We start from the raw sequence: 23,553 nt of genomic DNA, 5'->3' as shown, positions 1-23,553 counted from the left end.
CGGCTGCTCCTCCCTCTCCCAGTCCATTCACCTCCCCTCCCCTCGCCTCGTCTCGCCTCTATTCCTCCCTTCTCAGATGCATGACCGTTAACCAGCTCTTCGCCTCGCTGCCTACACCATGCCACCTCCTGTCGGCAGATATGGCCCCACGGGCCTAAGCGCCTCCTACTCCCACCTGCAACAAGCCCATCTCCAGCAGCACCAACAACAGCAACAGCAACAGCAGCAGCAGCAGCAGCAGCAAGCCCAGCATCACCCGGCTCATGCCCAGTCGGCCAACACCGCTCTTCCGCCTCCCTCCCTGGGCGGCCACCCCGGTTTCGCCGCCGGCAATCCCAACACTAACATCAACCCTTTCACACTGTCCGGCACCGGCATCGCAAATGGCATGTCCGTCGCAGGCTTCGGGGCCGCCGGCGATGGAGGTGGCACGGGCCTGGCCAGCCACGCTGCGCAGATGGGCTTCGCCAGAGGGGCGCAGATGCAACAACAGCAATTACACCAGGCTCACGACGGTCGGCTTGCGCTCGAGGCGAAGGCCGGTACCGTGAAGACCCGGATACGTGACGTATGGAGCCACAACCTGGCCCAGGAAATGGCCATCCTCCGACAGCTCGTCGAGAAGTACCCGTATATCAGCATGGTAAGCCACCAGCGAACCGGGGGGGCCTTCCGGAGGTCTTCCACGTGGGGTTGATCGGGGCCTCGCTTCGACGTCATACTAACGACTGCCAGGACACCGAGTTCCCCGGCATCGTCGCACGTCCCATCGGAGCGTTTACGAATAAGGCGGACTACCATTACCAGACCCTGCGGTGCAACGTCGACCTCCTCAAAATGATCCAGCTCGGTATCACCTTGTTCTCCAACGAAGGCGAGGTATCGCCGCCCAACGCCACGGATGCGAATGGCCAGCCCCTCGGAAACAGTCTCGTCCCCGCCCCCTGCACATGGCAGTTCAACTTCCGGTTCTCGTTGGAGGAGGATATGTACGCACAGGAGTCGACGACGATGCTTGCCAAGGCGGGTATCGACTTCGCGATGCACGAGAAGAACGGCATCGACCCGTTCGAGTTCGGCGCTCTGCTGATCAGCTCGGGGCTCGTGCTCCTGGAGGATGTGCACTGGGTCTCCTTCCACTCCGGATACGACTTTGGCTATCTGATGAAGATCATGCTCTGTCAGGCTCTGCCCGAGAACGAGGAGGAATTCCACAAGCTGCTCAAAATCTTCTTCCCGTCATTGTACGATATCAAATACCTCATGAAACACGCGGGCCGCAACCAGGCGGTCAACGACTCCCCGTTAACGCCGGCCGCCATTCAGATTCTCACGAACCTCGGACAGAAGTCCGGACTTCAGGATATCGCAGACGAGCTCGGTGTCAAGCGTGTTGGCATTGCCCACCAGGCCGGTTCGGACTCGCTCGTGACGGGAGAGATCTACTGGAAGATGCGTCAGATCATATTCGGTGGCGCCATCGATGTGTCGAAGTATTCGGGCCAGATCTGGGGCTTGAACGGGCACATGCCTGCCTTCATGTACCAGATGCAGCCGCACCAGACTCCGAACCTCAACGGGGCCACCATCTACTCTGCCACGGGGACCCCAAGCACGCCCAACGCCGGTCACGTCGGCGGCAGCCAAACCCCGCATACTATGACCCCGGGCGCGACGGGCGGAGTGCTGGGACAGTTCCACCTCGCCAAGTCGTGAGGCTCGCTCGCTCGCTCGCTGCGTGCTGTCGGTTTTCGTCTTCCTTTCTCTCGGGTGTTAGATCGGGCTCGGGGCGTTCGTGCCGTCGTCTACGTTTCCAATTCCCCTGACTCTCTTTGCTTTGTACAGGCCCCGTGCTCCGTGGACCATGGGATCTGACGATTTATTCGGAGCTCCGGCCTCCTCTCCACCTTTGAACGTTTGCGGGCGGTTCTGGTTCTGGTTGCTGTTGCGGTTTTCTTTTTCTTTTTTTTCTCTTTTCTTTCCTTGACTTGTTTCTCTCGGTGCGAAGGGCAAGGAATCTATATGATGTGATGGATGTACATAGCATGTGGCATCGGTTGTTGCCTTCTTGGTGCATTGTTTGTTTTTGTCGTTTCTTCTTTCGTCGCTAGTGCTCGGTTTGACCATGGAGTTCCTCGCCTACCATGCTCTCTCGTCGTATTACTCTTGGAGGTGGGTGTTTGCAGTTTGCAACAGGTGTATGGTGTTCGTCTCCGGCGGAATGTGATCTACCTCATGCAGGCGTTTCCATTGTTTCCTTCTTTCCGGGGCCTGAGGGCTTGCTCTGTACGCGTAGGGGGTTGGATTTTCCTTCTTCTGTGTGAGATAGTTACCTAGGTAGGTAGGTGGATTTGGTTGGCATCTCATTCTAAATCTCCATTGCTAGACTGCCCCCTCCCTGTGTCTGGGACCTACCTCATCCTTGGCGTAGCGAGGTAGCTATATCTATCCGGTGACTCGACTCCTTCACTCTTTCATTCACTCACTCACTCACTCACACTCACCTACTACCACTAGGTAGCTATCCAGAACACTCGTTTGGGTTATAGTTTGGTTCATGGTTCCCTTTGTCCCCCTCAGTGACAGACCTATCTCCCACATCACTCCCACACCTATATTCCCCTTTGTCCACCCCCCACCCGTTACACACACCCAGCCTCATTCTCTCGGGTGAATCCTCACCCAGACTTCCAGACCCCATGCTAACACCGTCACCAGATCCACTGGTCCACTAGCTGGTCTGCTGTCCGTGTGAATCTGTTGAGGTTTGCTGGTTCCGCCAATCCCACCCCTCCCCGAGTTCCCTGATCCAACTCAACCCGGGATTTGTGAATCCGGACCGGCGTTCCAGTCTTTTGGGTTCGGTTACTGCGGGGAACTGTCGTCCCCGGCGATTCGGACGGGGGTCAGCTGACTGGCTGGGTGAGGGGTATATATAGGGGCTTGGGACCCCCGCTGCGCTGGGGGGTTCTGCTGCTTGTGTCTTTCTTGTGTTTTTCTTGTTGCGGGGAGAGGAAAGAGGAAAGAGGGGGGGGAGAGGGGGGGAAGAATTTTTCTGTTGGTTTGTCTTGTGATGTGGTTTGATTATCCTGTGTCTTGTCCTCTGTGCCTCTGTGTTCAACATCCTTGGACACATATCTTGCCTTTCTATTGTGCACTGTGGGTGATGCTTATGTCCTACATGTGCTCTCTCTCTATATGACTTGCTGATGGTCTTGGTGATGTTTGGTCTTGTGATGTCTCCGGTCTGTTGGCATATGGATATGTTGCCTGTTAAAAGATTGGGGTGTTTGTTTGTTTCCAGTTTCCGGTCCGGACTGTCAACATATCTTGTTCTTGGTCTTGGTTGTCCGACTGCAAAGCACATGTTCTCGCGTGGTATACCCTCTTTTCGCTGGGTTGGTTGCTTGGTTGACCGGTCGTTGAGTCCGAGCCGATGTTCTGTGGATCTGCTTCATGTCGACAGTCGAACATTACACTCGATCTCGGGTGAACACTGTTCGCTTCACCCGATCATTTTTTGTTGCGCGATCATCAAGCTGGAGGCTGCCACTGTGGCTGACATGAACTGAACCCGATATTTTGTTGAAGGAGATCGACCAGATTGGGCGGTCACTGGCGTGATATCCCATCTGGGTGCCTTCGGGTTGCTTTTGATCTCCCCACAGGTCAATCACTGGCATGATATCCCATAGTTGAAGGGCCACTGTCCTGGCATCCCCTTTGGGTCTTTCGGCTTGCTTCCAGACACATGCGACAGGCCCTGGGCCCGGAGCTGTTCTACGATCTAGGCATCAAATGTCCTAATGGCGACCTTGATCTTAATCCGACTACGGCGCCGGTGCACAGCTTCAAGTGACCCCCAAAACCAGACATGGCGCAGAATCCGTCCAAGTTCGGAACGACTGACTGCCCCGTATAATTTCCGGCTCTTCGACGCAGGACAGTGCTAATTTCGGCTTGTCCTGTTTTTCCAAAGAAAAAAACTTTTCGATCTGGAATTCTTATCCCACTCATGACCATACCCATGGACCAATTGCTACTGGACCAGAATATGGTACAAGGCGCGCGCGACTCTTCGAGTTCCCAAGACGCTGATGCTGTTATTCCCTGAAATCAGCCCGGTTTCGGCCGGTCGCAAAGTGGTCTGTGTGGCCTTTTGCGGCTTGTGGAAGGGTGGCGAGCAATCTCTGTTGCCTCGCACGGCTTCTTGGTTTCCTTCCTTGTTTTAGGATCAGATTCAGCTTCAATGTGATATGTGGTCGATGCAAGACTGGGCCCAACTCATTGCTTGGGGTCCCCATTTGGAGATCATACAGATGGAACGCTTGCCGGCGTGATGTTTTCCAACTGCTGGCGTTTTGAGTTTCTACAACCTGGTATGGATCAGTTTGTATTGTCCACCCTACATTATTTACATTGCACTCGAGCAGCATTGCTGGGGTGGTGGTCTTCCACAACAAGCCGAAGACGCATGTCTCGGGGATGGGGATGGAGTCGATGATGAACTCGGCTGAAGACACTTGCCTCATGGAGGTGGAGTGGTCTCCGGGTGAACGCGGCCGAATACAGCCGCCTCGGGGACATAGGAATTGATATCCTGATGAGCACGACTGAAGACACTCGGGAAGATAGAACTTGGCCCCGTCAAGAAACAGGCATCATCTTCGGTCAATGTTGACGATTCTGTCATCGACATGATCCTGATACCGATGACTACAACGAGACATAGGTGCCTCAGCATGAAGTGAACCTCCGTCCCTATTTCATGGGACCCTGGTTACCTCAATGTCGGCATATGCCAGCAAATTGTGGCATGCACTACAGCATGAATCCTGGCTATGTTTCTGTCTGGTTTCTGCGCTCGCCAATCTACGGAAAGCTGGCCAGCAAACAGCCCGACGTCAACTTGGCAGAACCTCATGCCCAAGACCGAGTGTTATCGGTTTTCGGTGGATCAGAGAAAGATTCACCCGTACCATCCAAGTATCGACAGAGATACTTGAGACAACATGTCTATCACAACCGGCAGCTCCTAGAAGCTCGCTCAACAGTTTATTGGGCTGACCATCCCTCAATCACCATCACCATCACACCAGGATTCCCCCGATATTGCCTGCCATACAGACATTAATCGAACGACGAAACAGAAAATGCTCAGGCATTCGATGTTATGGCCTTCCTTTCGATATTGGCGGCGACTCTACAGTCACCACTTACGACCTCGATCAAGTACGAGACTTTCCTCGTGATATGACAATCAACTCAACCGGAGTTATCGTTCGTCTACCGGATGAAGTCGTTGTATTATGTTCACTTTGCAGACCAGGATATCTGGATCCTGCGGCATTACCTCCAGCAGTTGCTCTTGTGGTTGGTTTTTGGCCTCCATCGCAAATCACAGTTACAAAACGAAGGTATCGTGGGAAATAAACTCGACCGTCTTGGCAGATGGTACCGGAATTGCCAATCGCAATTTTCGCAAGAATCGTTCTTCATTTACAAAGTGGTTATCAGACACAGTTCAGCGGGCTCCATTTCATCTATGTTTACATATGCCGGTTTTCATCTTGTCATCTTGGTTGCACGGTCCCAGGAGCACTCCTATGCTTCCTGTGGTCGTTCCGTTTCGAGATATACTTGGTAGTATGGTGTATTAAATCCATCGCTGGTGCAACGCATGCGGCACTTCCTTTCCAAGTTGTGAAAGACGAAGTGATGGTGGTCAGTGAAAAGATCAAGTGACAACGCTTTTGGGTTCTTCCCAATGGTTCTCTACTTTCACCATGAGATCATCAAAATGATGCTCTTTTTTAATTCATTCCTCCACTGGACATCGTCAACGCCATCATGGGACGCCTCTTCTGCAAATGGGTCTCTAAAAGACGAAACTCCGCACTTCTACGACTGAAACCAGCGTTTTTCCTGTGCGTCTTGCTGTGTTTGCATATTCCTGTTCCACAAGTTGTCACAGTTTGCTCTGAACCTTCAGCAATTTGCGGAACTGAGCAATAATTGAATATGTTGCATATTTTCCTTTTTCGAGATCGGATTCCAGTCGACCTGTTCATGCGTTATTCGTGCTAATTTCCATTCCCCAGACCATCTATCTGGTGGGCTATGTCAACGGCATTCAGGAATGCGAAGTTGGTTGGCTAGAAGGAGCATTTTTGCTCCTCCCTCCTGAATGGCAGACAAGTTTTTTGATACCTCATTTACCATGCGCTTTCTATTTTCTTCAAACACGGGACATGTTATCGTCATCTGCATTAGGAGATCTGAAATTGTTCATTTGGATCATCTGTCCTTGTGGGATATGATGTTGGTCATACGCTGCGTACTTGCCCACCTCGCTTTGCTAATTCTGGAATTGTCACTCGGACGTGGTCCATTTCAAGATATGCGTCGCAGCTGATCGACGGCACTACCAGGTGATGTCCCAATGAAACTTCAGCATCCGCGTCTGAATATATTTTCGACCTTGGCTGCTTCCCCGACTGTGTCAGGAAGCCTTTGATGTATCTGGGGAGCCGACTCAGCCATCGGTCTGATCGGCTGCTGTTTCCATTTTGGAGAATCAGAACCTTCTGCACTGGTTGTATGATCGATACAGAGGACAGCTCAAACAAAACTGATTTCCCCATGTAGGGGCTGGTTGCACAGCGGCTGTTTGCTGTCGACACCGTCGCCAATTATAACTTCCTCCTTGGCTGGTCTTGCTCCCTAGACACGTCCTATCGGTCCCAGAAGTTGGCCTTCAAGATCGAACGCAGATGCCAAAATGGAATTGACCAGTTCCAACAGTTAGAACTGGTTCCCTCTTGTAGGGGGTGTGGGCCGTACAGTGGGTCGGCTCATCGATCATTCGGCCGTACGACTTCAAGGATCGATCGAGATCTGTGTGTCATCCGGGGCGCCCTGTTAGAGATCGTGATCGAAGAAGAGTTGCAACCGGGGCACGCTATACTCCCAATCGACTGGATATTGTCTACGCAGTGTCGACAAAATCGATACAGACACGGCACATGGTCGACCCGACTTGGCGCCTTCCTTGCCCCCCTTCCCTCCGGCTTACCCTTTTACTCTGGGGTTGTTCTATCGATCCCAGTCCTACTGGGCTGGTGTTTCTCGATGCCGATTTCAAATCGCAGAGTGGAACAAGACAGTTGGGACCGGACGGATTCCGCGGACTGCACAGCGGCACCTCGACATCGAAGACTGATCTGGTGCTTTTCTCACCCTCCTCATTTGCAGCTTGTCGTTTTACTCTGAGACAACTCTTGTCTCTTTCAATATGGCGGCTGGTGCCTTTCACCCGCCAATAACAACTTCCTCAATACCAACACCTCCAAGTGGATGTCATCGGCGCCCCTGGTGCTGGATGGGACTGTCTATCGCCTTCCATCGCGACAAGAGTTGCCGAAATAACACCGTCAACTGACATATAAACGTCTTGAGCTGGTTCAGGAAAACATCATCGAAGCCATCCGCGACCTCGCGGAGCTTTGCATGTTCCCCTAGCATCTTCCACGCCTGGAAACCAGGCTTCTCCAAGTCTCGCCAGAAGGAACTGTGCGAACAGTACCATTCATTCTGCCTCTCGAGCAGCCGCGAAAGCCAGAGCAGTCTGATTAAGTTCGTCATCAAGGTCTATCAAACAACACAGGTGTTCGATTTCGATATGTTTCTTCAACATAAGACATATCCGCATCATTCGGGGGGTAGGAGGGGATCAAGGATCTCATTCCCATCGACATCTATCATATTTATCCGTTTCATACCGACGTCGCATCTCCATACTAGGTGCAGGTCGTGGTCTCGATAGGCACAACACTGGCTGTGCTTCTTTTGTGCCTGATATCTGGGGTTTGCGATTCCCAATGCATATTTTAAATGGTTTGATTTATTCCGGACGGTCTGTTCTGTCTATCTCATTTCAAGGAGAGTCAAAAGCGGAGGGCGCTTCAAGTGTCTGGCTTGTTTCTTTTTCTTGGGTTTATGCATAACGGTGCCGATGCCGATGCTACTTACTCGGTCCGGGCGGATTTGACCTCGAGGCAAAGACATAAATTGTCAGGAGCAGAAAGGGGGAAACGACAATGTATCATGTGGATTATGTGGACAGAGACAGAAAGTGTCATGGCATATTGCGCCTTATTGTGTACTGTGCAGATTTATCTGGCATGTATGTATGTATCTCACACACCAGGATAGCTCGATGGGTGATGGTTATATACGTATATATAACAACCAAACCACCTCGGCATCCCGAATATATGCCAAAATACTCCGTACTACAACCGACTCGATATCTCTTTCTTCAATAACCCTGTACAGTATCTATCTATCCCCCTCACCCAGGTGGGAAAAAAAAAAAAAAAAAAAAAAAAAAAAAAAAGGAAAGAAAACCGCCCATAAGTTACATCATCTGTACCATGTAACTACACCCAACTCCAGCCGGTCGATCCGGTCGTTCGGTCCCCACCCACCCGAACCAACAAACCACAAACCACACCCGATAAAAATCTCCTTCCCATAGAACCCACAACCACACCCATCCCTCCAACAAATTCCGATGTGGTGTAATGGCTAACATCGCTGTCTCTCACACAGCAGCTCGGGGTTCGATTCCCCGCATCGGAGAGATTCGATATCTTTTTGTTTGTACATTTACAGAAAGCACTCACCCACTCACTCACTTTGCTTGCGCTATCTATGAATGTTATTTTTTTTCTGTGTGTGTGCGGGTTCAGCCTTATGGCCTGGGGCATGATAAGGAAGGGGATGATATCATGATATCATGATGGTTGATTGATGTTCGTTCTTGGGTGCTTGTTTCACTAGACTGGTTTTGGTTAGGGATCCTCGAAAGGTTATCTTGGGTTGTTATTGTGGCACGGACATTGACACTGACAGCTGCAGTCTGCTGGATGATGTGGTAGTTTGTTTTTGGTGGGTGGGTGGGTGGGTGGGTGAATGGATGATGATGATGTCAGTAAGAGTAACTTTATCAGTGACAGGAACAGGAATGATATCTAGACCGAGTGTAAATAATAAATCCATGCATTTATATTCATACAGCCATAACGCCATTAGGAGAGTAAGCAAACCCCCATCCAATCATCAGCACCGCCCATCCTCATCCACACCACGGTAGTATATAGAATAGAGTCAGGAGTAAGTGGTTTGTTTACTCGCCGCATCACATCGCATCGCATCCATCTCACTGATTCCCACAAACCACCCTCCCCCCCTTCAATCCCAATCCAATGCAATCCTGATTTAATTCCCCTTCACAGCCCTCTGCGCCCTCTTACTCCCCTCCTCGACCTCCCCAAGCAAGCCCAAAAGCTCCTTCCCGCCATCCCCCGCCCTCCCCTCCACCTCCAAGCCCCTCTCCACGAACTCCCTCGCCTCATCCCACCTCCCCATCTCCGCCAAACACTTCCCGCCCCTCCACCACGCCTTAACATTGCCCCCAGGTTTACACTCAACACTACACCTGGCATCAACGACCCCCTCCACCCAAAGCCTCTGACTCATCCACGCCTGCGCCCGATTCGAATACAGCCCCGCCAACTCATCCCTCGCCAGGGTCACCGGCTCCCACCCCGGCCTGCCCAGCGCCATATCAATAGCGTAGGTGTAGAGCCGGGCCGCCTCGGCGAAGGCCGACTTGCGGAACGCGGCGTTGGCGGAGTCGCGCAGCTTGGATATTTGCGCGCTGCGCTTGGGGTTCATGGGCAGCGGGGGCGGGGGATGTTGGGCGGGTCGAGGGTGAGGAGCGAGCGGTGCAGGGCGTTCAGGTGCTCCAATTCGGTGGTTATTGTTGCTGGGCTGGGGGTGTGTGCGGGGAGGGGGGTGGAGGGGGACAGCGTGATGGATTTGGAGGTTGGGTTGAGGTGCAAAGGGTATTGGTTGTAGAGGTCGTCGTCTATTTGGGACATTGTGGGCGGGAGGTGGTGTGGGTGGTCTGGTCCGGTCTGGTTGGGGGATCGCGTGTTTCGTGTTTCCGTGTTGTGTGGTTGATTGTTGTATGTATGAGATTGCGAGGTTGGTCTGTGCGGCGGATGTTAGTATGTGTGAGATTTTTGACGGAGGGGGGTGGTGGTGTGGGGGGATGCACCTTCGGGTTGGACAGCTTGCGATGGGAAGGGAAATGACACGATGACAGGGATCGAGCACAGGTGGACAGGAGATGAAGATGCAGGAGATGAAGATGCAAGGCTGGGGCAAGCTGTCCTTGTCCAGCGAGCTGGCCGGGCGGTGGCAGAATCCCGCAGAAGCCGGCAGAATGTGTCTGGCGGTCAGCTGCTGAGTATTACGCTTGGTTGATTGGCAGACCATGAGGTGCACATATATAGTGAGAGTACAAGATACAGCAGATTCGTGAAGAGATATCTATTTCAAGGATCCAGTAGGGTCATCCAAATCGTCAATAACCATGCAGACATCATCACGTCCGTACGGACGGCCAGGAACTCAACACAGCATACATACATCATCGCCAGACTGAAAAAAAAAATAAAATAAAAAGCAACAATCAGACAGAGAGACAGAGAGACAGACAGACAGACAGACAGACAGACAGACAAAAAGCAGGAAATGCGCCCGCAACACCGCTCCATGGTCGTTTCAAGAGTTACAAACGCAGATCAATCCCGGCCACACACGCTCAGCGCCCGTAGCCACTCACATTCGTCCCGAATTCCGACGGCGTGCCGTAGTGTTGCCCGTGGGCGCCGCCGTAGCTGGTGCTGTAGTCGTGCAGCACACTCGCCCCTGCGGACACTGTCGGGTCGTATGCCCCCGACAGCGCAGACCGCGCAGCATGCGAGTTCCCGAACTCGTCCACCTCGCTCTGCTGCAGCAGAGCGTAGTCCTCGTCGCGGTCGCCGCGCACCGAGGTCCCGATTCCGGCCCGCGACCGGAAGTCATCTTCCTCCTCCTCAAAGTCGTGCGCCGGATTCGAGGAGAACGCCGCCTTCGACTGCGCCGCGAACGTGGGATCCGAGACCGCATCGGGCAGGGTGCCGGTGCGGCGGAAGTGCGCCACATTGCGGAAGGACATGAAGGCGGTTACGATGAAGAGCAGACTGGAGTCGTTAGCGCCGTGCTCGGGGGCTTGCGATGGGGCACTTACAAGATAACCACGCCCATGATCACCGTCGCCGTGCTGATCTTGCATTTACTGGCGTCTCCGTAGGCCCAGTTATCGCACCCACTCTTGCTGGTGCTGGTGGAAGTGCTCCTGCTGGACTTGCTGGTGGAGGTGCTGGTGCTGGAGCTAGAGGTGGTGCTCGAGCTCTTACCCTTGCTCTTTCCCTCGGCCACATAGCTGGCCACGCAAACCCACGCCGTGAACCACAGGATGGCGTACAGACAGTCGATGGTCGCGAAGGCGTAAACGTTTCCGAAGCGTCGTGCGCGCGGCCACATCGGCACGGCCACGAGGTAGATCAAACCGGGGACACTGAACCAGCACTAGACAAAGGAGACATATCAGTATGGAACTGGCATGCGATTGGAGTCCGACGGTCGCACGTACCAGAGCCCAGTACCAGGCCGAGCGCCCATCAATACCATCGCCCCTCGTGAAGACGGCGATGGTCAGGGCCCACGCCAGGAAGATTATGAAGGCCTGAAGGCCATGGATGAGGTTTTTCGTCCGCCCGGGGTTGAACGACGGCCTCGGGAGCTGCATGGTGCGGGACGAGGAGGGAAAGGGAGGGCGGAGCCTGACGACAAAGGGCGCTTCCCAAAAGCGAACGGGGAGGACAGAGCGACCTGACGCTTTGATGGATGGATCGGAATCGGGGGGGTCTTTTAAGCGCCTGGATATGAGGCGACAAGCGGCATGGAGGGGTCGTGGAGGGAGTGGAATGGAGGGTGAAATGGATTGTTTATGCCGATAGCAATCAAAAAACGACGGCGAGGTAAACGGGGCAACCCGATCGGTGCCGCGCGGACGCTAAGGTGGGCGGTTTCAAGGTGAGGACGGGCGGTTGCGACAACAGCCAGGCAACACAACGGCAGACTCTGATGAGGAGGGACAACTGCTTGATGCGATGGAGATGTCAGTCGGGAGGGGAGGAAAGGGGCGAGAGACAGGAGAGTTGATCGTGGAAGCGATTGTGGCTGAGGCGAAGCTGGAGTCAATAACAATAATACTTCTGGTCAGGTACGGTACGGTCACTGGGGGAGCCGATCGTACCGCTTGGCTCGAGGCAGCCTAGGCCGCAAGTCGCCCTCCCGAAATAGAAGCTGACACGGGCATCTGCAGACTGAGAGTACTTACTCGATTCGACTGAGTCTACTCCCTACTCAAGCCTTATAAGGGTCTGGTGATCCCACTTCTGTTCCTGTGTATAGGCATCAACTGAACACTCGATTCTATCGACTACAGTGTCCTCGTCATTGCACATGCTGTCCACCTGCCATGTGCCCTCCACCTCCCGCCAATCGGAATACTTTGGGGGGTTTCCTCAGGCTGACGAATGCACGCCCGGCCACTTCAGCAGAAAGCCTAACGGGGCATGGCATTCTAGGCAGCGGCAATGGTATCCTTTCTTTGGACCACCTGGACTTCAGGCCACTGAATACGGTTGTAAAAAAAAAAAAAAAAAAGAATCCCTCCATGATGATTGCGCCAGGCATTACAGCTGCCATAACGCTCAACTCCCAAGACCATCTGCAATGAAACAATATGATACCGTTTCACATTCATTATGGCGATGATATCATACCACCAACGATCTGCTGCGAAAGTGGGAATCAATTATACTACTTTGAGAATTCAGGGTATCCCTAAAACCCACTTTGCTCCCGCTTCATTTATATATATAGTACGGAGTATCTACTCCAGGAGTCCACGGTGCCCAACTGTTGCGCATCCCTCCTCCTCCTTTACAGACAGGCCCAAGGGGAGGAACAACAAAGATCATGAGATGAATTCATTACCAGAAACCGATCTGGCATACGGAGTACTCCGTACATGACAAGATATACCACCTTGCATGAAGCATGCTGCGGCGCCTAATTGGTGGGCTAGGCCCTCCATAGCCAAAGTGCAATGCTAAGTTAGGTACAATCACCACCCGCTCGAGGATAAGTATAGTAGTCCATTTCGCGCCCTCGTATCGGTCTCTTCACAAGTTCAATGATATCCACCGCTGTATGAAGTACCAGTGCTAGGTACAGCAATAATACGAGTATTACATTTCCGAGGGACTGCAAGGGAAACTCCATGCATAATAGGATAAGACTGGTCACCGGGAATGCATCTTCTGGACATGTCGATGTGGGGGGCATTCATAGGGCTACAGGATGAATTAACGAGGCCCGCATGAGACTGGTGATACGTCATGCAGAGACGGGAAATGGAAATAAAGATGGGGGCATCCATATCTCACTCAAATTTTGTTTATCTTCGACGGCGAAAGGGACAACTAGGTAGATAGCATCTAGGTCCCTGGAGGGTTGGGTCTTGGAATTGGTATGGTTATGTTTAGAGTCCCCGTAACCCCCTTCCCTCTTAAGCGGAAGAAAGACTCAAATGATAACGGCGAGACTGTACCCTCTAGACCCGATTTTCATACATGAAAGTATCGCTCGATCCCTGTAAATTAACTGTCAGAACTAGGTACTACATAAACAGATAGCAGATACAAACACACATATATAATATCTTACTCCATGGATAGAGAATATGTGGAAATATTCCCATCCAAAAAGCACCAAATACTTTTCTTACACAGCCCCAAAAACGAAAACCCTTACCCTATCCATCCCACCATAGCGAAAAGAAACACCACAAACACACCATCATCCAACCTCACCTCCCCTTCCCCAATTTTTTTTCTAAAAAAGAAAACCATAACAAGAAAAACAAAACAAAAGCAAAGCAAAAAAGCATGAGCCCAGCCCGAATCGAACGGACAACCTTACGATCTGGAGTCGTACGCGCTACCAATTGCGCCATAGGCCCATTTCCATGACATGGGAGTGACACCATTGTTACATAAGCAATCGGCTAATTGGAAGAAACTCCCGCCAAGGCGCGGTTCTCATGGAAACTGTTGCAGCCACCGGGGCCAAGGCTGGGCGGTTTTCTCTGATCGATCGATCTTACAGGGGATAGGCAAGTAAGTAGTTACTCCGTACTTGTCTGTACTCTGTGGTGTTACGAGGACTGTGAATGGTCAATCAGGCCAACTGTCAAGACGCAAGACATCATATCAATTCAACCACGGCAATTGCAATCAATCATAAATATAACCAAGTATCCCTATCCCAACGCCTCCTAATGCTCCTGTATCATCTCATCGTGTGCCGTATCTCCATCTCCTCATAACGTCGTGCTGACTGAATCAAAGCATTAAAAAAACAAGAAAGAAAAAAAAAAAAGAATGGACGGACCACTTGCGAAACCTATCATGATCATGCCCTCTTCACCTGTCCGGCATTGACTATCATCTCCAGCTCCCTCAGGGGCCGGTAGATATGAGCCTGCCACCACCAAGGCAACGGATCGAGGTGTGAGAACTGCCGGTTCTTCCAGAAAAACAGCATCTTGCTGCCCTCGTGAAGAGCGTGGTCCAGCTGTTCCACCACCGGATACAGTGTCGGCAGCACCCTCCTCACATCCGACCTCCTCACGACCTGATACAGCCCAAACTCGTCGTCAGGCGGCGGCGGCGTCGACATCTCCGCCTCCAGGGACGACAGCTCTGTCTCGGGCCCCCATTCACCATCCCCATCCCCTTCCCCTTGGCCACCCCGTTCGTCTGCGGCGCCAACACCCCCAGATACCCGGCCACCACCTCGCCCGTGGCCTCGTCCAGCAGATGTCTGACGGCCGTGGCGCCCTGCACGCAGCTATCAATCTGCACCACATAGCGCAGCGACCCCTCCCCGATCTCCTCGTCCACCAGCAACCTCAACCGCAAATGGCCCGTCATCCGCGGGCCTCCCCGCTCCGCAAACCGGTCCACCAGTGCGCGAATCGCCCTCGCCAGGCCCCGATCCACCGGTGACACCCCCCAACCCCCACCACCACCACCACCAGCACTGTCGCGGTGCCTCTCATCCTCCGGATCCGGATACACCTTCATGGCCTTGACGGCGCCACAAACCACAACCAGCTCAGCAAAGAAGGCTCCCAGCCGACTCTGCTGCACCAGCACCCACGGCTTCTCCCTCGAGATCTGCATCTCACTCACCTCCGAGTACGTCAAACTCAACGTCCTCTTCGGCAACATCACCCCCTCCCCTTCCCCCTCGCTCATTCCCACCCCCAAACTCCCCCTCCGAACCCGATACACCTTCCCAGGCGACCGATGCAAGATCTTATGAATCGCATCCCGAGAGACAACCTCATGCCTCTCCACAACAGGCAGCCCTCTGTCGCGCAACCAGCCGAGAAACTCCTCGCGGTCCCCAAACACCCCCGCCATCTCCCCATCAAGCGTCACGCACTTGCACTCCGTCCTCCCCTCAATGACTCTCTTCGCCGCCCCGTCTTCCAGGCCCAGGTCCACCCCCAGTCCAAACTCAGAACAGGGTATCCAGACATCCACCTTCTCCCTCTGCACCACATCCACCAACCGCGCCACATACCCACTCCCACTCCCAGCACCAGCACCAGTGCTAGACGCCGGAGCAGGAATGCGATAATACCCCCCCAACACCCTCGACTTGCCCCCTCCACTCCTCACCCCCAAACCCAACCCCAACCCCAACCCCTTCCCATATCCATGCCCATATCCATGTCCACTCCCCGCCACATCCACCCCAATAACCCGATACCCCTCCCAATACCACCGTCTCGCCAACGCCAACCCATGCGGCGTATTTATCCCCGTGATCAGCACCGTCCGCGCCTTGAACTCCCCATTCCCACTCCCATCGCAACGACGTCGATCCGCATGCGTTCCACCACCACCGCCGCCGCTGCTGATACTGGTGGTTGGTGCCCCCGGCAAAGGTATATGGATATACTCCGACGCATACGCCGCCAGCAAGATGGTATTATCGAGCGGCAGGAGCGCCAACGAGATGGCGATGCGGAACAGGTGCACGAAGACTTGGATTTGGAGCATTGAGTGCGTGAACTGTAGGGTTTGTTGGAGGGCGGGGGTTTGGGGGATTGAGATCGGGAGCGGGAGAGGGAGAGGGATCGGTATGCTGGATGTTTTTGTTGTTGTTTTTGGTGTTGGTGCTGGGTGGGGAGGGAGAGAGTGCGGTGGTGCTGGTGGTGGTGGGTGGGCATTTTGAGGGGTTTTTTATCGATTGGATTTAGTTTGGGGGGGGAGCGTAGGTTTGTTGGATGGGATGGGTTGTTGGTTTGGGGGTCTTTGGTTGGTCAATTAGTCGTGGGTGGTGTGGTTTCGGGTTCGTTTTCGTGAGCAGGGGTGGTGGTGTGAGGTATATCCGTGTATCCCCTCCCTGGGCTGGGCGAGATAAGATGATGAGATGAGGTGAGAGAGTCGGGACGGGATGGGATGGGATGGGATGGGAGGGGAGGGGAGGGGAAAGGAAAGAAGGAAGGGGGAGGGGGGGAGGGGGGTGTTATTTAGTGGTGTGATGTACAGTAGTACTACTCCCTCCCTCCATATGTACGTAAGTACCTAGGAGTAGCAGTAGCAGTACTCCGTCGTAGCATGGGATGAATGGGTGGATGGATGGGTAGATGGATAAACGCTGTCTGGAATGCTGCAGGGCGACCACGTCAGCCCGTGCGGAGCGGAGAGGCGATGGGAGGGATGTGTTGCTCGGCTCGTGTGAGGTGGCTGGGCTGCACACTGGAATCTGGAATACTGCTTGGGGGGGGGTGTGTTTCCCCAAGACTGGACAGGACAACAGGGGGTTAGGCCCGTAGGCAAAGAAAAAGCAAACTCATCTGAACCTGAAGTGTCCGTCCGGGACGTTTCATGTACCTTGACGCAGGGGAGAAGGGATGATCGGTCCAGCGGTAGGGCAGGCAGGCAGGGCAGGGCAGGGCAGGGCAGCCAGTCGGTCGTGTTGTTGAGGATTGACTGCCAGACATAGGTGAGGTAAGGTAGGGAAAGTACTATAGGTAGCTAGGTAGTAAGGTAGGTTCTGAGTTGATACCCAACTCGCTCAGTTCAGCTCAACTCAGCTCAACTTTAGTGTGTTTTGCTGTCGACAACACAGAACAGAACAGAGTGAGGTGAGGTGAGGTGAGGTCATTGTGTAGAGAATCAAGGTACTGTCTATTATTCTCTTCTCTTCTATTGTATTGTATTCTATTCCATTTTGGAACTGTATAGATATCTGGGAGATGGATGGATGGATGGATGGATTGAGCTCCGCACTGCTCCACAGATGGTACTACCGTTTACTACCGTTTACTACCGTGCACTATTTATTATCTACCGGGAAGTAGTGTGTACCCCTAGATCCCATCTCCTCATCTCCTCCGCCCGTGTCCGACGTCCAGACCTCCGACCCAGAACGTATCGGAAACCAACCACCGAGGGCACAGCACATGCAATCCGGGGATCCATGCACGGTTGGATCCCCGAGCCTCGGATCAGAGTTCTAGTCCGGTTTATCTATCTTGTCTCGGACTCGAGATTCCTGTCGCTTTTCCTACGGAACTCCGGCCTGGAGGGGTTTGGGAAGGGAAGGATTCGGTTATCTACAGCGGATGGATGGTCGGGCATGGTTCTCGCTTGAAGGAGGGAAATAGCACGTAGATATGCTGTCTGGTCTGTGACGTAGAACGTTGAGGGTGGGGTGGCATGGGATGGATGGTGACACGACTGCCCCGCACTCATCTCATCGACTTGTCCAGCCTCTGCCGTCTGACTCACTCACAGGCCACCACAGACAGATAACTACACTACTACTTGGTACGGAATGGAAGCACGAGCATTCTCCGTCGCAGATAAGCAGGAGATGAGGGGGAAAGACTTTATCAGATCGACTCCATACAGAGGAGGGTTCGGGAGTCGGGACCGCCAGCCCTGCGAGCGAAACTGGTAACCATCTCCGACGGCCCGCCCAGGGAGCCAACAGGGTCGCCACTAGGTACTAGATAGAGCCGGAGTCGCATTGCCCCCTCCATCCTCGCAATCAGAGAGAGCCCTCCCAGTGCCCGTCTTCTCAAGGTGGACCAGGCCATTGCGACATCATCGGCGTTATCACCTACCAATGTCGCAGTTTGCGCCGACTCGACTCGCCCGAGGGGCTCTCCGGACGTTTAAATATCGTGGCCTCTCGCCCGCTGGAACCAGCAGCTCCCGCCCCTGGCTGAGTATCCGTAGACCTCCTACATATCCCTCATCTCTCTCTCACCGTCTATCGTCGACCATGGGTGACCACGCTACCCCCGAAGCTCCCGTCCACCCTCCTCCGGGAGAGCGCTCGGTAAGGTCGCCCCGAACCCCCCCTGACCCCTGACGGGTGGTCCACTCCGATTCTGATGGTGGTCAACAGCGCGAGGAAGGCCGAGAGCTGAAGCTGCTTCACTTTATCTACAGCCACCCCAGCCGGGAGGAAGTCCAAGGCAAGCCGGACAAGGTTCTGGACCTGATCGAGGAGTTCGGGAAGAAGTACCACTTCATGAACATCGGCCGCGACAAGGGCAAGTTCATCACCGATATCATCGAGGAGCAGAAGCCCCAGACGATGATCGAGCTGGGCGGCTATGTGGGCTATTCCGCCATCCTGTTCGGTGACGCCGTCCGCCGGGCCGGTGGAAAGCGGTACTATAGTCTAGAGCTGAACCCGGAGTTTGCGGCCATCTCCAACATGCTGCTGGACCTGGCGGGCTTGCGCGACTTCGTGCAGATCATTGTCGGGCGCAGCGACCTGGCCCTCCACAAGCTGCTGACCGGCGGGGAGGTCGACCAGGTCGAGATCCTGTTCATTGACCACTATAAGCCCGCGTACACCACCGACCTGAAGCTCGCCGAGCAGCTGGGCAAGATCGTGCCCGGGGTGTCGGTGGTGATCGCCGACAACGTGCTGTACCCGGGCAACCCGCCGTATCTGGAATATGTCCGCAGCACGGTGGAGCAGAAGCGCGAGGAGGCCAAGAAGGGGCCCGTCCAGAGCTTCGACACGACCGGCCTGGCCCCGAGATCGGTCAAGTCCTTCCTGGGCGAGGACGCCAAACCGGCCTTCGAAGTGACTGGAAACCCGAACTTGGTGTATGAGAGCAAGCTGGTGAAGCCGGAAACCACTCGGGTGAGTCGGACTTCCCTGTGGATCGACGGGACGATTATAGCTGACTCGGGATATTTTGCAGGATGCCATTGAGGTGACGCGGTGTGTGGGAATCCAGGAGTAGATATCTAGCTGTCTCACTCTCATGGTGCCAGGCCCAGAGCGGCAGCGGCAACCCCAATCGAGGGCGGCAGCGGGAAAGGGAAGGGAAAGCAGTAACTAACCCGATGGAGGGCGGGTGGCATCATCGGCAACGGGCAACACGAAGGAAAAGTGACGACACATCGGCCTTTGCCGCTTGCCCCGCCCGACCCAAAGGTTTCCGTCGCCAGGACCTTCCAGGCTTCCCCCCCCCCTCCCCGCACCAGCGGATGGTCGTTTGTAATCATCACTCGTTTGCTTTTCAATGATATCCATAACGTATATAACCCGACGCCTTCGCCGTTCCTCCCTCCCCTTCTCCCCGCAAACCCTTTAGCCCCTCGCGTAACAAACACCCACAATGGCCTCGAAGACCTGGAACGTCGGAATCGTCGGCTACGGCCTCAGTGCCAAGACCTTCCACATCCCCTTCATCCAGGAAGTCCCCCAGTTCAAGATCTACGCGGTCGTGCAGCGCACCCCCAAGCCCGACGATGATGCGGAGAAGGACCACCCCGGCATCAAGTCCTACCGGAGCACCGAGGAGCTCATCAAGGACGAGAAGGTCCACGTGGTGGTCATCACCACTGCCCCCGACTCGCATTACGCGTTGGTGAAGTTGGCGCTGGAGAACGGAAAGCACGGTGAGCTGAACCGCAGACGCGCCATTACACCGGAGACCGACCCTTGCTAATGCTGTTGTCGTCCGGATAGTCGTGTGCGAGAAGCCCTTCACCCCCACCTCCCAAGAGGCCGACGAGCTCGTCGCCCTCGCCAGCAAGCAGAACAAGCTCTTGGCCGTTTACCAGAGTACGTCTCCTCCAGTTTCATGGATGATTTACGGAAGTGATGGACCTAACAATGGTGTTGCATAGACCGCCGGTGGGATGCCGACTTCGTGACCCTGTCCAAGCTGGTGACCAACGGCTCTCTGGGCCGGGTGGTGGAGTTCGAGACGCACTTCGACCGCCACCGCCCCGAGGAGCCGGCAGCGGATGTGTCCAAGTGGAAGAACAAGGTCATTCCTGGTGGCAGTGCCATCTACGACCTGGGAACCCACCTGTTGGATCAGACTGTCCATCTGCTCGGCAAACCGGACCGTGTCACCGCATTCATTGGCACGCAGAGAGAGATAAACACGAACGGATTCGAGGATTCCTTCACCGTTCTGCTCCACTACCCCAAGGGTCTCCTTGCCACAGTCAAGGCGGGCGTTGTGAGTCCCGAGGAGGAACAGCTGCGCTTCTGGGTTCGTGGAGACAAGGGCAGCTTCAAGAAGGTGAGACAACCCGATCATTCACGGAACATCGCCAAGCATACTGACAGCCTTCCGTGTTAGTACCACCTCGATGTGCAGGAGGAACAACTCAAGGCGGGAGTGAAGCCCGGTGACAGCGGGTATGGCCGGGAGCCATCTGAGAGATACGGTATGCCGCCACGTTTCGCCCGGGCACTGTTTTTGGAATGCTGACAGCTCTCTAGGCACACTCACTACTATACAGAACGGCAAACCCGTGAAGGAAGTGACTCCCACAGTGGAGCCGCCGACCTGGACGGAGTACTACAGGAAGTTGGCTCGGGCGCTCGGCGGCGAGGGGGTTCTCCCGGCCAGTGGAGCGGAAGCTCGCGAAGTGATCCGGCTGATCGAGTTGGCCCAGGAGAGTTCGCGGCTGGGCAAGACGCTGGATGTCTAGAAAGGATGAATGTAGTCGGCCATGATATGATGATAGAATGAACATAGAACCAAATAAATGTACGGGAGAGTGTATGCAAGTTTGACTGGTGTTTCATGATACCGTAGCTTAGCCACCACGTTGCTAAACATTAGTGTGCTCCACCGCATGCATGGGAAATTGGATCTTCGGCTGCTCTGGACCAGTTCCCAGTTCCATCGTATGACCAGGAAGCCAGGACGGAGAGGAAACCCTTCGCCCGGTCGCATCCTCGCCATGGCGGCAATGCATGCCGCGGGAGGGGGGTCACGCGTTGCTGGATTTGCTTTTTGGGTACCCCAGATTGATCGGCATCTCGAGAAGGGGAAGGGGGAGGATCTTAGGATTCCAATTGGAGTTATTGGACCAGAAATGCTGCCGGCTCGGGTAAGGGTCGGCGTACTGAAACGGAAACGTGACCTCATCGCCGGCAGTCTCGGCACTAAGCCTGACTCGGAGTTTTCATTACCCAACTCCAACCTCGTGAGTGGCAGGCAGCCCCCTCCTTGGACCAGTTCCAGCGCGCAGCCCCGAACCCTCCTGGCCAGTATACGGATGGTTCACCCTGCTGACTTCTATACTCCGCGGAGATGCCCTGAGTTGCAGGAGTGGAAAACTGTCGCTTGCCGATTCTTTCCCTCTCCTCGTGGCCCTCCGCGCTGAACGATGGGTCCCGTTCAGTATTTTAATATCCAGCATCCCTGTAATCCCACCTGTCATGCCCACTTCTGCATCGTATGTTCCAATGGGCTTGCGCCGTTATATTTAGTTCCCCCTTCCTTCCTGTCTTCCACGTAGTCCAGGCAAGTTCTCGCTCCAGGAACCCCCCCCCTCCCCTGACAGGACCCCGTCGGATCTCCTCTTAATGAAATGGATGCCTGGCCTGTGTTGTTGTGTTGGGGCCACTCCTCGAAATTCTCTTCATGCTATCCTCATTGAACCTATGTGCCCAATTTCCCGTTCATCCGAGGTCTTGCTGACTTCCAATGCCATTTCTTTGTGTGCTCGCTTGATGTCTGATGGCTGCATCTGACCTCTTGACTTGATTTAGATGAGTGTGTGACATTGAGAAGCTTTCGATTTGGCCAGTGACCAGCTGGAGCCATGGGTACACAACCCTCGTCGTCACCGTCGGTGCGTTCGAGCATCGACTTCTCTCGGTTCCATGTGGACATTGATGCCTATATCAATCCTTTCCTTCGGCCTCCACCATGGCGCTGGCTGCCACGGCCCGTCTCCCACTTTTTCGGATATCGGGAGACCCCCCCGAAACCCCTGGGTAATCTCGTTGTTGCCTTCTGGGCGTTGATCGGGGTCTTCTGCGGTGTTCTCATCGTAGCCGAAGTATCCGAGCATGTCCCTCTGTTCGAAGCCCACCATGCCCCTATCGTGGTGGCCAGTTTCGTGCGTACTCCACCCCGGTGACCAAACACTGGTCATGCTGGACAGAGGCTAACAGGTTCACAGGGTGCTGCGGCTGTCCTGGAGTTCTCTGCCATAGAATCGCCCTTCGCCCAGCCACGAAACGCAGTCCTGAGTCAGCTGATTGCGAGTACCACGGGGGTCATCATTGGAAAGCTGTTCGCCCTGAACGAGCATGCTCACCACGTGCCCCAGATCGGAGGTGCTCTCGCCTGCGCCATTACCACCGCCATCATGACCCTCACAAACACGGTTCACCCACCGGCCGGTGCGACAGCCCTTCTCGCTGTCACACAGTCCTATGACGTGGGCTGGTGCCTGATTCTCATCATGCTGCTGGGGTGTGTGCTCATGCAGGCGGTGGCCCTGCTCATCAACAATATCCAACGTCGTTTCCCTATCTATTGGTGGACGGCGCAGTCGTTGGAGCGACCCAAACCCGACGATACCGAAAGCGCCTGGCGCGTCAAGGAATCAAGCATCGACAGCATTCTCACCCACGACAATGACACCTTATCGGGGACGGTGCAGATCATCATCAAGGAGGGCCGCGTGGTGGTGCCGGATCACATAACCGTCACGGAGGAGGAGATGTCTGTTTTGAGGAGCCTTTGCGAGCGACTATAATCATTCATGTGATAGGGGTTAGCTAAGTTGCATCGCAGCAAGCCTGACTTTCCGAATATAACGACCTGCATTCGGTGCGCGGCATCGAGGTTGATTCAGCTGTAGATGAGGTTAGAAGTAGGTTGGTGGTGGTGGTTGCCAGTGCTCATGCCTCCAGACACCAGGCTAGCCGGAAGGGGTTGTTCCCATGGCAAGTGACCTTTTGGGCTTAGTGGCATGGCATTCGATTCAATACTATCCATCTTAGATAAGCAGCAGCACCTCTACCTGCTTCTGTAGTCTACACGGCCAGGAAGAAGATTGCCTTGAATACAAAGTACTACTGCTTGCTACCTATGGAGTCATCACGATGTGCTGTATGTATGCTGATGTTGGTTTTGCAGTTTCGCCAGCGTCATCACCATGCCCGTGGTTTGGCATGGCAGTGTTTCGCCCTCCCCCACTCTGCGGTGCTGAC

The 23,553-nt window shown here is 54.3% G+C and overlaps 8 protein-coding genes and 2 non-coding genes across 10 annotated transcripts; 6 read left to right on the top strand and 4 right to left on the bottom strand.

Moving 5' to 3' along the window:
• Window positions 1-118: 118 nt before the first annotated feature.
• BO70DRAFT_293625 (CCR4-NOT core DEDD family RNase subunit POP2) lies at window positions 119-1,716 on the top strand (the record flags this gene model as incomplete). Its single annotated transcript, XM_025539448.1, has 2 exons — window positions 119-643; window positions 736-1,716. The coding sequence occupies 2 exons, from the start codon at window positions 119-121 to the stop codon at window positions 1,714-1,716; spliced, it is 1,506 nt and encodes a 501-aa protein (XP_025398357.1).
• Window positions 1,717-8,571: 6,855 nt separating this feature from the next.
• Window positions 8,572-8,643, top strand: BO70DRAFT_t197. Its single transcript has one exon. It is a non-coding gene; the product is annotated as a tRNA-Glu (tRNA).
• A 639-nt stretch (window positions 8,644-9,282) lies between these two features.
• Window positions 9,283-9,947, bottom strand: BO70DRAFT_397253 (uncharacterized protein; the record flags this gene model as incomplete). The annotated part of the gene is made up of 2 exons (XM_025546685.1): window positions 9,283-9,832; window positions 9,874-9,947. 2 exons carry the CDS (start codon window positions 9,945-9,947, stop codon window positions 9,283-9,285), a joined length of 624 nt encoding a protein of 207 aa, XP_025398356.1.
• Window positions 9,948-10,675: 728 nt separating this feature from the next.
• On the bottom strand, window positions 10,676-11,704 carry BO70DRAFT_397252 (uncharacterized protein; the record flags this gene model as incomplete). The annotated part of the gene is made up of 3 exons (XM_025546684.1): window positions 10,676-11,096; window positions 11,144-11,484; window positions 11,549-11,704. 3 exons carry the CDS (start codon window positions 11,702-11,704, stop codon window positions 10,676-10,678), a joined length of 918 nt encoding a protein of 305 aa, XP_025398355.1.
• A 2,210-nt stretch (window positions 11,705-13,914) lies between these two features.
• BO70DRAFT_t183 lies at window positions 13,915-13,987 on the bottom strand. The gene has a single exon. It is a non-coding gene; the product is annotated as a tRNA-Trp (tRNA).
• Window positions 13,988-14,103: 116 nt separating this feature from the next.
• On the bottom strand, window positions 14,104-16,198 carry BO70DRAFT_54973 (uncharacterized protein). Its single transcript, XM_025548535.1, has 3 exons — window positions 14,883-16,198; window positions 14,419-14,754; window positions 14,104-14,191 (listed from the first exon to the last, which is right to left on the bottom strand). The coding sequence occupies exons 1-2, from the start codon at window positions 16,098-16,100 to the stop codon at window positions 14,440-14,442; spliced, it is 1,533 nt and encodes a 510-aa protein (XP_025398354.1). The 5' UTR covers window positions 16,101-16,198; the 3' UTR covers window positions 14,104-14,191; window positions 14,419-14,439.
• A 2,138-nt stretch (window positions 16,199-18,336) lies between these two features.
• On the top strand, window positions 18,337-19,355 carry BO70DRAFT_316558 (O-methyltransferase; the record flags this gene model as incomplete). Its single annotated transcript, XM_025540351.1, has 3 exons — window positions 18,337-18,393; window positions 18,463-19,215; window positions 19,277-19,355. 3 exons carry the CDS (start codon window positions 18,337-18,339, stop codon window positions 19,316-19,318), a joined length of 852 nt encoding a protein of 283 aa, XP_025398353.1. The 3' UTR covers window positions 19,319-19,355.
• Window positions 19,356-19,696: 341 nt separating this feature from the next.
• Window positions 19,697-21,113, top strand: BO70DRAFT_338241 (putative NAD binding Rossmann fold oxidoreductase; the record flags this gene model as incomplete). The annotated part of the gene is made up of 5 exons (XM_025541188.1): window positions 19,697-19,979; window positions 20,050-20,145; window positions 20,211-20,614; window positions 20,675-20,762; window positions 20,818-21,113. 5 exons carry the CDS (start codon window positions 19,697-19,699, stop codon window positions 21,027-21,029), a joined length of 1,083 nt encoding a protein of 360 aa, XP_025398352.1. The 3' UTR covers window positions 21,030-21,113.
• BO70DRAFT_54805 (uncharacterized protein) lies at window positions 20,918-21,931 on the top strand. The gene has a single exon (XM_025548533.1). The coding sequence runs from the start codon at window positions 21,177-21,179 to the stop codon at window positions 21,708-21,710; it is 534 nt and encodes a 177-aa protein (XP_025398351.1). The 5' UTR covers window positions 20,918-21,176; the 3' UTR covers window positions 21,711-21,931.
• Window positions 21,932-23,264, top strand: BO70DRAFT_54849 (HPP family protein). The gene is made up of 2 exons (XM_025548534.1): window positions 21,932-22,451; window positions 22,515-23,264. Exons 1-2 carry the CDS (start codon window positions 22,152-22,154, stop codon window positions 23,094-23,096), a joined length of 882 nt encoding a protein of 293 aa, XP_025398350.1. The 5' UTR covers window positions 21,932-22,151; the 3' UTR covers window positions 23,097-23,264.
• The last annotated feature ends 289 nt before the right edge of the window (window positions 23,265-23,553 follow it).

This window comes from Aspergillus heteromorphus, assembly GCF_003184545.1.
Source record: "Aspergillus heteromorphus CBS 117.55 chromosome Unknown BO70scaffold_16, whole genome shotgun sequence".
Taxonomy (NCBI): domain Eukaryota; kingdom Fungi; phylum Ascomycota; class Eurotiomycetes; order Eurotiales; family Aspergillaceae; genus Aspergillus; species Aspergillus heteromorphus.
Note: the sequence above shows the minus strand (reverse complement) of the source record. Positions and strands in the feature narration are given on the sequence as shown.

Excerpts from the sequence above, each read along its gene's own strand:
- BO70DRAFT_54973 (XM_025548535.1), bottom strand. The coding sequence starts at position 16,100 with ATGCTCCAAATCCAAGTCTTCGTGCACCTGTTCCGCATCGCCATCTCG. Across the intron at positions 14,755-14,882 it reads TGCGCTATGTGGTGCAGATT|GATGGTGAATGGGGGCCCGA; the intron begins GATAGCTGCGTG and ends GAAGGGGATGGG.
- BO70DRAFT_54805 (XM_025548533.1), top strand. The coding sequence starts at position 21,177 with ATGCATGGGAAATTGGATCTTCGGCTGCTCTGGACCAGTTCCCAGTTC.
- BO70DRAFT_54849 (XM_025548534.1), top strand. The coding sequence starts at position 22,152 with ATGGGTACACAACCCTCGTCGTCACCGTCGGTGCGTTCGAGCATCGAC. Across the intron at positions 22,452-22,514 it reads CTATCGTGGTGGCCAGTTTC|GGTGCTGCGGCTGTCCTGGA; the intron begins GTGCGTACTCCA and ends ACAGGTTCACAG.